At 54.5% G+C, this 12,819-nt stretch overlaps 1 protein-coding gene across 1 annotated transcript in view; it reads left to right on the top strand.

Annotated features, from left to right (window-relative positions):
- Nucleotides 1-12,819, top strand: part of PADI2 (peptidyl arginine deiminase 2) — a 49,517-nt gene that overhangs the window by 29,228 nt on the left and 7,470 nt on the right. The window contains exons 7-12 of the mRNA XM_019804628.2: nucleotides 4,092-4,270; nucleotides 6,055-6,158; nucleotides 6,910-7,021; nucleotides 7,521-7,628; nucleotides 10,538-10,689; nucleotides 12,561-12,705. Of these exons, the coding sequence (XP_019660187.1) occupies nucleotides 4,092-4,270; nucleotides 6,055-6,158; nucleotides 6,910-7,021; nucleotides 7,521-7,628; nucleotides 10,538-10,689; nucleotides 12,561-12,705 (800 nt within the window). The remainder of the gene's footprint in view (nucleotides 1-4,091; nucleotides 4,271-6,054; nucleotides 6,159-6,909; nucleotides 7,022-7,520; nucleotides 7,629-10,537; nucleotides 10,690-12,560; nucleotides 12,706-12,819) is intronic.

Raw genomic sequence — 12,819 nt, 5'->3', positions numbered from 1 at the left:
GCTTGGTGCATTGGAGGAGCAGAAGGGAGAGACTAGAGGCGGGAGATGTGTTGAAGTCAAGGTCAGCGAGCTGGGCAGGGGCCAGGGCATGCAGAGAGGGCTTGGATTTTATTCTGAGAGCAGTGGATAGCCATTAAAGGGTTTTAAGCAAGGGACTGTCAAGATCTGATTTATGTATTAAAAAGCTCTCTCAGCAAAATAGTTAGCTTTGCAATTTGCCATGATGCAGGGTGGGGGTTCCCCTGTGCGCCCAGCTGTCTGGGGGGTCCAGGATCTCCAGCCTTCCTCTGGGGCCCCCCTCTGGACAGGCGCACTAAAACCAGGACAGTGGCCAGGAGGAGCTGGTTATGGGGGCCCCGGATCCTCACCGCAGGGAGTGATTTAGCCCGGACAGCTGCCACCCACGGCCAGTCCTCCTGATGGGCCCTGGGCCCTGGCAGTGACCTCCCGCAGGTTGGAATGTCCCCAGAGTCATGCCGGCTCTGCTGCCCCAGGGGGCCGAGCTGTTGATGTTTATCCAGTCTAGTCCAAGGTAACCATAGTGGATGGGGCTGCCGGCGGGGCAGGCAGGGGTGGTAGGGCAGGACCTCCCCCCCAACCCCGCTCCTCTCGACCGTGGCCTTGAACTGGGACATGCGATGTGTTGCTAATAGGGACGCCCAGATGTTATCTAGAGGGTTCTGTTCATTAATGGGAGTGGATTGCAGTCTGGCCCCGTAATCGCATCCCTGCCCCTCACTTGCCATCCGAGATGGCCCCTGAGCAGACAAAGGCCTTGAGATGCTGCCATTCCCCAGTCTGCCTTATCTGGGCTGCTGTCCTGCGGGGCACGGGGGCACCTTACTGATGCAGCGATTTGTCCAAAATAGCTTTCCCGCCAAATGTGGAATCCTGGAAAGAACAGGGGTAGGAGAGGGGGAAGTAATCCATCGGTGGCACAGTTTCCCTCTCTTCTGTGCAAACATTATCAGGTTTTGTCAATACCTGAGTACACGTATGGGTGAGAATGGGTTGTATTATACAAATGTTGCTTGTCACCTGTGTCCCCCAAGGACAGGGAGCTGGGCTGGAGGCCGAGGGACCCTAAGAGGGAGCTCTGGTGCCTGGTAGGTTCACACCCTGCATCTGGGCAAGTCCTACTTACCAGCCCATGCCCTGGGCTCAGCTGTGATGTGACGTGGGGATGATGAAGGCATGACCGTCCCTGCTCAGGTTGGGGACTAAACAAGGAACATGTGTCAGGCACGCCGCACAGCAGCCGGCCCACAGAAAGCTCTCTATAGACGGCATTTGTTGTTTTGGCTGGGATTATTCTGATGATTGTGAATTACAATCCTTGCAAGAGACAGCAATCCCCCATGCTCTTAGGAAGACACAGGCATCTGGGTTCCAGCCTCAGGTTCCGCCTGGGATCCCAAAATCAGGGCCTGACCTCTTCTATAATAATGCAGCGACCAGCTTGCCCCAGTTTGCCCAGAACTTCCCTGGTTTTAACACTGAAAATCCCTCATCCCGGGAAACCCCTCCGTCCCGGGCAAACCAGGATGGGTGGTCGCACCATCAAGGAGTCTCCTGGGGAGGTGGAATGGCTCCAAGGTGACCAGAAGGGTTATGCCAAACCATACCACGCACCAGCCGATGGGCCCAATGCCTGGGGCCAAGGAGAGGTCAGGGTGGCTGGCAGGCCCAGGCCGGGCATGTGGGCTGCTCAATAGAAGGGCATTGTTGGTTCCTGCAGGGAGAGCCAGCCATGCCCCAGGCGGCCTGCACCGAGCTGGGGGCGGGGGAAGGAGGCTCCCTGGGACAGTGGCTGCATTGTTCCCACCACAGAATCAATCCGCCCAGAGCCAGCCCAAGCACCAGAAAAAGAGACAGGTGTCAATCACAGGCCATGGGAGGGAGAAAATTACATGCAGAAGAGCAAGAACGTGTCCTTCCACCTGACCCAGCTTCCCGGCCAGACCCCTTCCCTCCCCAGGCCCAGCCGCCTGGAGTCCTGGGGAAGCTTTGGAACTTTCTGCCAAGATAAGTCAGCTTCTAGGCCTGAGAGCTCTCCCCTGAGCCTCAGCTCAAGTGCAGCCTGAATGCCTAGAGGAGAACTTTTTAATTATGCAGATCCATTTGGATCTATTCAGTGATTAGAATCTGCTCGGGCGCACCCTGTCGTTTCTGCGTGAGAAGCACTTCACCTTCCGGATCAGCTCCTTGGCACATCCAGGGTCTCGGTCCGTCTGCCTCTTATCTTGGGCCCACCCAAGGGAAGGGGAGGGAAGGTATTATTTCTTTGCCTTCTGTTCATAAGCCATTCAACACAAAGGCCGTGAGTTTTGCAGAAAAGCATATACCAGCTCACTCAGGGGCTCCCGTACCACTGATACCCCCGGGTCCCAGCCGTGTTACTGCTGGTTACCCATGGATACCGGGTTTCCCCAGGTTACTGATGCTGTGTCATTTTATCTTGCGATGACCTTGTAGCCTAGGTGTTATTATCCCCATTTAACAAACGGGTAAACTGAGGCTCAGGGACGTTAAGTGAATTCCCTGAGGTTTTGCTGCTTTGTAAAGCCAGAACGGTATTTGAACCCAGGTCTCTCTGACTCTGGAAATCATAAACACTAGGGTAACGTGCCCTTGGAGAGATGTGTAACCAGGGTCCCGTTGATCAGCTACGTGAGAAGCTGTCCGAAGCCTGGGCTTCCGAGGTTCCTCCATTTAATTTGCTAGTTTTAATCACGCACCCTATTTGTACGAGGACCATCCCGGTTCCTTACTCTAACCCGTGGGTGACTGACTAGTCATTCACCGTTGCTGTTGACAATAAGTACTAAGCTGAGCCTGATTCTGCCCTCCCTGTTCTGCCCTCCCAGCTCTGCAGGGCATAAAGAAACTCCTGGACTACGTAGGGTCCTCCCTCCATGCCTTTGGCAACGCAAGTATCTCCTCTCCCGGCTCTGCCACCCCCGAGGGCATCTCAAACTCTCCCTTCCTCTGCTCGCACGCTCCCTACTGTGCCTCCCTTCCCCACCTCCCCACTCCAGTAACCTGCCCGTAGCTCTGCTAGGACGCTTCCCACATCTGCTTTATCTTATCATCGGCAGAGCACTGCTCTTGGATGCAGACAGGGCATCTTGACCATTTCTAGCCACCCCCCTCCCCAGAGGATGCCCATGCTGGGAACAGAGTAGTAATTCTGCTCTGGCCCGAAAATTCTCCTTTAGGAAGTGGTGTGGAAGCCATGGGTTCATTCCATAGACATTCATTAAACACAACCTGCACGACGTTGGCACTGGGCCCGGCCAGGCCTGTCTCTGCCTTCAGGTGACAGTCTCTCAGGGCCAACAACTAAACACTGAGATCGTACCCCCTCAAAAGGGCTGTGATGGGCAAGGATGGGGACTGCAGAAGCTCCACACGGAGTCCCTGGCTTGGTCTCTGCGGGATCTGGGCGTAATTCCCAGAAGGGACACAAATCGAAGCCTGGAAGGAAAGGAACAACTACTCCCAGCCGAGGGACCAGCACTGAAAAGAGCTGGGGGCTTCCAGTGGAGCAGAAACGCTGGAGAAACCCGGCTTTCCTCCCAACCATGAGACGGTACAGCCAGACATGCGCGGGGCTTTATGCCAATGTGGCTTCCATTTTACGGACAGGAGTTTGGGGTATAAATGGGCACCTTGGTGTTTTGTGTATAAAAGGGGAGGGGAGCTTGGGGTTCAGAATTGCACCTGATTTTGAGCCCCTGCTTGGCCACTTGCTGGCTACATGGCCTCTGCAAGCCATTTCTCCTTTCTGAGACTCGGTTTCCTCCTCTGTACAGCAGGAGCGTGATATCCTTCCTCAGCACCACAAGGTGCTCAGTCATTACCTGCTCTCCTATCACCCGTGCCAACCCTATGGTCGGCCTGTTTTATGGACGAGGAAGCCAGAAGCTACAGAGGTGATCTGGTTCAGTGCCACATGGCGAGCACACGGCAGTGCTGGGACGATGACCAGGCCAAAGCCTTTCTGGTGGCATTTTCTGCTTCTTGTCCCCCACCCCACTGACACTCCCCTGGCAGGGGCGGGGACCTGACGTCGGCCCTTCTCCCCCCAGATCCGTTTTTCGGCCAACGTTACATCCACATCCTGGGCCGGCGGAAGCTCTACCACGTGGTCAAGTACACGGGCGGCTCGGCGGAGCTGCTGTTCTTCGTGGAAGGCCTGCGTTTTCCCGACGAGGGCTTTGCAGGCCTGGTCTCCATCCACGTCAGCCTGCTGGAGTACATGGCCGAGGTGAGGGCTCCCAGGCTTCCACCATGAAGGGCTGCCCCTGGGGACCAGGTGGAAGTCCTTCCAGAGGGCCACTTTCAGGGGTCCCCACAATGCTCCACTCCCCTCAAAGCACCGGGCGTGGGGGGCAAGCTTAGAGACCTAGCTTCTCCCCACCAAGCACCCGCACCTGTCTGCCGGGCTCCTCTGAGCTATGCTCTAGGGATCGTCCTGCTTGCTGCACCTGCCCCCCAGGATTCCCTGGGGGTGAGGTTTCCCGGCATTCCCCACAGCTGGGCCCTAGTCGGCCCTCCTCCCGGAAGGGGTGCGGGCCTGGTTCTGAGGCACAGATCCTGGTGGTTAGTGCGGGGAGCAAACCAGGCCACACACGTGAGGTCTATCGACTACTTACATGCCCTGCTTTTCCCTCCCCAGACTGTCCCTTCACCCTAACTGTGGGTTATACCAAATCCGACCACAGACCGAACCCCAAATCCTAGCCCCAGGTCATTCCCCCAACCCTACGGCCAGACATCTCACTCACTGTTGTTCTTGGTTTTGGGAAACCGGACGGGAAGGAGAGCACCTGCGCCTCTAGGGGAGAAGCCCCCTCACCTGGAGGGTGTCCTCCTGACAAGGAGTGCTCATAGCGAAGAGTGCAGCCCCAGACTCCCACCTCTTGGGCTCTCCCCGTTTTGCTCAGATATAGAGAGGGACCTGGCTGCCCTCCCCAACACAGGGTCCCCTCCCCATTGTCACTTCCAGGCTACTTCGGAGGCAGGACACGGTGGGCTCTGTAGAAGATGAGGCTGAATCTAGCTTAGATGTATGAGAACGGGCTCTGGACTCACACTGCCCAGTTCCAAACCCAGGAGACACTGGGCAGGTGAATTTACTCCCTGTGCCTTAGTTTCCCCATCTGTAAGACAAACGGCAGAAGTTGCTGCTTCCTGGGGTGGTTGTGAGCGTCCGAACTTGCAAGAACTCACTCACAAAGCACCCTCAAGTTCCTCAGGAGAAGAGAGGCAGAATGGCAACGCTAACAGAACGGGATGGGGGGGCGGCTTCTGCTCCCACCTGTGCCTGGAGTAGCCTGGCCATCAGGGCCTTCAGACTGGCCCCTCCAGCGGGCACCAGAAGACACTCACAAGACAGACCCAGGCAGGAAAGGCCAGCGAGGCCCCTAGTCCCACCTGCCGCCATGGTCTCCGCCAAGGGCGGGTGCCTGCTTCCTGTAGCTGTTCGAAGCCAACTACACAAAGGAACCCAGAGTCCGCTCGTTTTCCAGCAGGTTCCAGGCAAGCTTCTTGAACCTTTCCTCAAAGAACAATCTGGATGTAGCAAAATTCTCCCACACAACATTAAAATGCTCACCTGTAGCAAAGGGCAAGGCGCGCAAAGCAGAAACAGAAGGCGGCGCAGGGCCGGCCCAGTCATCCTGTGGGCAGGTTTCAGGAAGGGGACTGTGATGGGGAAAGATCCCATAGTGGTTGAGAGTGTGAGGGCAGCAGCCTGACCACCTGGGTTTAAATCCAGGCTCTCCCCCTTACTAACCACGTGAAACAGTTCTGTGACTAGAGGTCTGTGACTCAGTTTCCCTACCTGTAAGATACGGGTTATAATAGCATCTACCCCCTGGGGTTACTGTAAGGCGGAAGTGAAATGGCACGTGTGGCACTACCCCAGGGCCTGGCATACCGCAAGTGCTTAATAAATGTAGTATTGTTATCAGTTTCACCCGCTTTAGAAAGCAGGCATGAAAGGTACCCTGACCAGACTTTCTGATCCCCTCCCTCTCCCACGCCCAGGAGATTCCCCTGACACCCATCTTCACGGACACCGTGATATTCCGGATTGCTCCGTGGATCATGACCCCCAACATCTTGCCTCCTGTGTCGGTGTTCGTGTGCTGGTAAGCAAGGGCCAGGGTGCAGGGAGGCCGTGCAGCAGAGCAGCTACAGCTGGGGCTGCAGGGGCAGACAGACCTGAGTTCGGAGCCTGGCTGTCACTTACCACCTGTGTGACCTTGAGCAACTCACTTGACTTCTCTGTGCCTCTGTGTCTCCGAAATGCTGACATCACAGAGTCACCATGGGCATTAAATGGAGCAGGCAATGTATTAATCCAAAGTCCTGGCATGGTGTGTGCTTTAAAAATAGAAGTTATCATTCCTTTTCTCCTTCTTGGCCCACATCATCAGGTTGGGAACTTCCTATGCAATGGGTATTCAGCTCATCTTACGTAGCATTTTTTCTTTTTGAGCACCTATTATGTGCTAGAAAGCTGCAGCAGGTGAGAAGCAATGGAAAGGGGTCCCTGCAGGCGGATACTGGCCACGATGAGTGGGACCCTGAGGCTCTGGGCCCATCCCCTGCCTCTGGGCTAGACACAGCTCTCCTTCAGAAATCTGGGGGGGGGGCAGGGGGAAGAGTTCCTCCTCTTGTTTTATGTGTTCGTGACTTTGGCAAACACCACGAGTGGAGGAGTTTGCTTGTCCTTGGCTCCAGCAGCCTTTGCAAAGGTGACTATGAACACCTTTGCGACCTCATCTGCCCAGCACAACCCAGAGGAGCCAGCTGCTTGTTGCCACCTCAGTTGGACTGCTGGCCCTTGTCCTTCCTCACCCTTCCTCCTGGCCTCCCTCTCTTCCCCGAACTTCTCAGCATGAAGGACAATTACTTGTTCCTAAAAGAGGTGAAGAACCTGGTTGAGAAAACGAACTGTGAACTGAAGGTCTGCTTCCAGTATGTAAACCGAGGTGACCGCTGGATCCAGGTGAGGCACTGCAGGCTGGGAGGGATGTGGCCCATGGCTCAGGCAAGAAGAGTTGGCTAACGTCAGTGCCCCGGCACCCAGCAGCTCTATGCACAGGAATACTGCTGTCGTCTCATATGTGCACATGTTCACCAAGACAGAAATGTATATGGTGATTCACTGCAGCATTGCTTCTTGAAGTAGCAAAAGGCTATCCCCAATGAGGGACTGGGTAACCATATAAGGGGGTAGCCTTACCGTGGAGTACTATACAACAGCTAAAAAGAAGCCAAAGTAGAAATACAGAATACACTTCAAATTAAGGTGTTGCTTGTAGGAAAATGTACATAGGATGTTATTGATTGTGTTTTAAGAAGTGGGGTGGATAGGAGTGTAAATATGCTTGAGGCATGCAGAGACCATGTGAAGAAGGATATGCAAGGAACCCCTGCCATCGCTTGCTAGTGAGGAGAACTAGGGAGGCTGGCTCATCTGACAGCTCTCCTTGGTGTCCCCACAGGATGAAGTTGAGTTTGGCTACATAGAGGCCCCCCACAAAGGCTTCCCCGTGGTACTGGACTCCCCCCGAGACGGAAATCTGAAGGACTTCCCAGTGAAGCAGCTTCTGGTGAGATGCTGAGGGTCACTCGGGGTGGGGGGCAGGGGAAACGATCCTGGGGACTCTTCCAGGACAGAGTGGGCAGGAGACCTGGGGCACCCTTGACAAGTTCTTCTGTTGCCCAGAGCCTCCATTGTCTCATCTACAGAATGGGTCAGTTAGGATAGTGATCTCCACGGTCCTTTCCTTGGAGAGTTTTCTCATGGGAAAGCGTGACACTACCCCAGGACCTTGGATACCACAAGTGCTCAATGAATGCACTATTGTTAGTTTCACCCACTTTAGAAGGCAGGAGCAAAAAGCACCCTGACAAGACTTCTTGATCCCCTGGATAAAAAATTTACTCATGGGAGAGCTTTCTCGTAGGAAATGGGAACTGTCGGAAAGAGGCAGCTCCTACCCCTGCCCCACCCCCAACTTGCAGAAAAATCAGTTTCAAGGAGGAAAATTATAGTTAAGCAATTGTCGAAAATCATGGTTCCAACTTCAAAGCTCATTGAAGCTGTGGCTTTCAATCTGTGTGTGTTTTTTATTTTTATTTTCTTTAAAGATTTATTTATTTATTTATTTGACAGAGATAGAGACAGCCAGCGAGAGAGGGAACACAAGCAGGGGGAGTGGGAGAGGAAGAAGCAGGCTCATAGCGGAGGAGCCTGATGTGGGGCTCGATCCCACGCCGGGATCACGCCCTGAGCTGAAGGCAGACGCTTAACCGCGGTGCCACCCAGGCACCCCTGTGTGTGTTTTTTAAAGCCATCTGACCCCCTGATTCTGGAGGCCATTACCACGNAGGAGCCTGATGTGGGGCTCGATCCCACGCCGGGATCACGCCCTGAGCTGAAGGCAGACGCTTAACCGCTGTACCACCCAGGCGCCCCTGTGTGTGTTTTTTAAAGCCATCTGACCCCCTGATTCTGGAGGCCATTACCACTCCCAGTGATGCCTTTAACCAGTGGTGGGGTGAGGGCAGAACCAAAACCTGCCTCTTTTGTCCTCACCTTCCACCTTGAACAGGCAGGGGAAGTTCGGACTGAGAACGAAGCAGAGACTGGGATAGGTCAGGGGCTTTTCCCCGGATCACACACAGGGCAGCCTCTGCTTGAGTCGGAGACATTCACAGGCTCACATCTACTTCTTGAGAACCTTCCCTAGCCTAGAGCCCTCACCACAGGGAGATGGTGGTAGAGCCTGTGTCTTGTTCCACGCCTTGACCTTGGGCAAGCAGCTTAACCTCCTCAAGCCTCAGTTTGCCCATCCGTAAATGGGGACAGAAATGGCATCCTCTCACAGAAATTGTGAAGGTTGAAGGCACCCAGAAGGTGTCCTGCTGCACCTAATACAATGATCGTTATTAGTCGCCATTACAGTTGTCGTTTCACAGCCCTGGACGTCGTCCTCGGTGAGGACTGTCTACTTCCTCCCACACTGTGAGGGGTAGAGTCAAACTGGTCCCCAGCAATGGTTGCCACAGGCCTGAGGACCAAGGCCTCCCAGCTCCTGCTCTCACGTCCTTCCTGGGTCACCACCTGCCTTTAGTGCTCCAGGCTGGCCTGGTGCCAAGGTCCCGAGCTGCATTGTTCTTGGGGGCCTGGCCAAGCCCGGCTTTGTGCTGCGTGCCTGCCCGCCTGCGTGATGCCATAAAGCCCAGCTGCCCCAGCTTCCAGCAAATCACACCTTGCCATCTGGGGCTCCCGGGCGAGAAAGTGCTACGCTGCAGCCAGCCACACCACGGGGCACAGCTGTCCCTTGAGCCTCTCAGCGGGGCCAGGATAAGTCACATCTTTCCACCCCATGGGATTTTTTAACAAGAATTTTTGTCAGGCAAGCTTAGTTCCAGTCCCAATGCAAGCTCCCAAGCAAGGGCCCTACTTTTTCATCAAAAAATCCTGAAAGAAACCTTAAAATTCAAGGGTCCCTGGGGTTATATTGTGTGCCAACTCTAGTGTTTTGGAGCTCTGTTCTAAGGATCCTGAGGCTCTCTGTGGGCTCAGTGAACAAATACAGTTGGTTGGGAATAGGTTGGGACGGTCTGTATGTTACATATCTGTCACTCCTGCATGTATCGGTCAGCTTTTACTAGGTAAGGCTGCAGTAACAAACACCCCCCAAGCCTTACTGCTGACAACAGCAAAGGCCCATTTCTTGCTTGCACTCTGTGTTGACTGTTGGTTGGTTGTCTGCAGCCCCGGTTCCTCGTGCCTTCCCCATTCTAGAGCCCAGGCTGCAGGAGCAGCCCCAGCCTGGGAAATGCCATTGTCCTAGCACAAGGAGAAGAGAACGATTTGGCAGACATACACAGCAGATTTTATGGCTTCTGCTGAACTGGCCTGTGTCACTTCTGCTCACATTTCACTGTCCAAAGCCAGTCACATGACCGAGTCCGACCCTGGGTGGGGAATTCTATTCCTTCCTCTGGGAGATAGCACATACCAGCAACAGCTCAGGATACAAAAATCCTCTTACTGGAAAGAAGATAGCAAGTGTCTGGGACCTCTGGACCTACCACCCTCCCTCCAGTACTGAATCTGACACCCCTTTTACAGATGGGGAAACTGAGGGTCAGGTAAAGAAAGATACCTGCAGGGATGTCAACAGCACAAAATGAGAGCTAGCCCTGAAGTCACCAATCTGTCTCTTGTCTAGAAACAGAGGCACATGGAGAGACCCAGTGCACACACACGCTAATATGCACTCATATACTGTCGTGCATGCCCCCCTTCACACCAACCGGCCCCCAAACTCAATCTCCCCACGCCTGGCCTCCTGCTCTTCAGTGGGAATAAGAAGACCCCTTGAAACCAAGTGCTCACAGTGCCAGACCACAGGTGGTGAAAGAGTGGTCATCAGTGGGTGGCTGAGCTGGGGCTAAGGACTTCTGGCTACAGGAGACTAATGATGGGTGTGTGCCCCCTGCCCAGGGCCCAGATTTCGGCTACGTGACCCGGGAGCCCCTCTTTGAGCCTGTCACCAGCCTCGATTCCTTTGGGAACCTGGAGGTCAGTCCACCAGTGACTGTGAATGGCAAGACATACCCCCTGGGCCGGATTCTCATCGGGAGCAGCTTTCCTCTGTAAGAGAAGCCAGGGTGGGGCTGGGGGGAGCAGGGGTGGAGAAGTTACTCTTCCTCCCTAGGAGTGGCCTAGTGGCTCACACATAGAGTGACTGGCTGGGAGAATGAACCCCTTCCGCGACTCTGAAAAGATACAGACACTCTTAGAAATAAACCCAAGTTAGCCTTTATATCTTAGTATGACTTAGGATCTAATATAAAACTGAATAAATAGCTCTTCCCCAAATGGGAGGGTGTATATTGAGATTTAAACCAGGTAGGAAAGGGACAAAGGAGTCCATAGAAAGTAACTGAAAGAAGCTGAGTGGGAGGGTACCAAAAAGTCCTTGGGGTTGCCCATACACAAAAGAGGGCTGAGAAGACATGCCCCTGCCCCCAAAGCATGAGTCTCTGGCTCGATGACACTGTCACTCCCTCCCCCAGGTGACCCACTTCCCAGTGAAAAGGCAGATTCCTCCTTGGTCAGGACAGTCATTAGGAAGAGTGAGTACTGTGGGTCCTCATTTCACAAAAGGGCTGCCAGCAACCTGCATACATGGGATCAGCCAGGATTTGGGCACCAAGTCCCTCTGAGCCACATGGGATGCTCTACCTTCTGGGGGGAAGCCAGCAGCCAGGCAGTGCCCGTTTGCCCACCTCCTCTCCTCCCTCCACTCAACAGTCACTCATTGATTCATCAGGTGTTTCCCATACACCAGCCAAGTGCCAAGCCCAGTGCCAGCCATGGCATCTAAACCTGAAGCCCAGTCGCCACTTCAAGGAGACAGTGGAGATCACAGACATGAAACAGCAGGGGGAGGGGACTGTATACAGTGATAGAAAGAATGATAGGGAGCCAGGGGAACCCAAAAAGGGGTCCCTAAGCCCCTTGGGGAGTCCAGGGAGGGCTCCTTAGAGACAAATATTTATCGAGGGACTTCTCCACCAGGCACTGTTCTAGGCTCTAGGGATACATCAGCGAGCCAAGCCGACAAAGCCCCAGCTCTTGGGAAATTTTCAGTTAAGGTGGGAGGAGTACAGAAAATCAACATGGAAGCCAGCCAATGAGACCCTTCTGGATGCTAATAAGTTACAATGAAGAAGGTAAAATAGGGTTACATGGTAAAGAGTGACGGGGCAGGTGCACTTCCGCTTTCGTGGTTTTAAGGAAACGACTTGGGAATCGAGGCTTGAATGAGAGGGGAGCAGCCATGGGAAGATCAGAGGGAAAGAGCATTTCAAATAGAAGGGCAAAGCTTTGAGGGAGTAGCAAACTTAGGAAGTAGAACAAGGAGGGAGGGAGGGAGAGGAGCTAGCAGATCCAGGCAGGGGCTAAATCAGAGAGGAATGTTTTGGCCACTGTGAGGACCTCGAGTAACAGTCTAAGGGTACTAGGGAGATCGAAGACCTCAGAGAGTCTAAAAGTCAGGAAGGGCCTCCTGGAGGAGGTGTCGCTTGAACTGATTAAAGATGAAAGTTAAGTAGAAGTTAATGTAACAAAGGGGCACTTGGGCTAGAGCAGATTTTGGAACCATGCCTGTGCCCTAGCCCCCTCCAGCAGTCCAGGCAGGACCCCTGAGCACAGAAGCTGGTCTCTTAATACCCACTGGCGCCCTCAGGAGCTGAAAGGGCTGAAGGCCGGGCTCCATGCCCTTTGTACAGGCCATGGCTCCAGCTAACGCCTCCTTCTTTCTCCTTGGGCTCAAGTGCCTTCCTGCCGGCCCCAGGGTCTCTCAGCCCTGTGGCTCAGGCTCCTTCCCCTGACTTTTGCTGATGCCACCCTGGAGGCAGGCCGGGTTGCAGAGGCTGAGCCCCTGCAGGCCCTCTGGTGAGGCGGGCACAGTGGGAAACCGTCTGAAGAGCTGCCTCCTTCCCCCCCCGCCCCGCCCCAGGTCCGGCGGTCGGAGGATGACCAAGGTGGTGCGGGACTTCCTGCAGGCCCAGCAGGTACAGGCGCCCGTGGAGCTCTACTCGGACTGGCTGACTGTGGGCCATGTGGATGAGTTCATGACGTTCGTCCCCATCCCGGGCACAAAGGTGAGCTGGCCCCTGAGGCTGGAGTGAATAGGATGATGGAGCACCCATGTACTACCAGCTCTTGTCAGCAGGGGGCAGGATCCACAGGTAGTGGACTGCAAAAAGGAAGAAGGA

The sequence above is a fragment of the Ailuropoda melanoleuca genome, chromosome 11 (assembly GCF_002007445.2).
Source record: "Ailuropoda melanoleuca isolate Jingjing chromosome 11, ASM200744v2, whole genome shotgun sequence".
NCBI classification, from domain to species: domain Eukaryota; kingdom Metazoa; phylum Chordata; class Mammalia; order Carnivora; family Ursidae; genus Ailuropoda; species Ailuropoda melanoleuca.
This window is presented reverse-complemented; position numbering and strand designations above follow the sequence as displayed.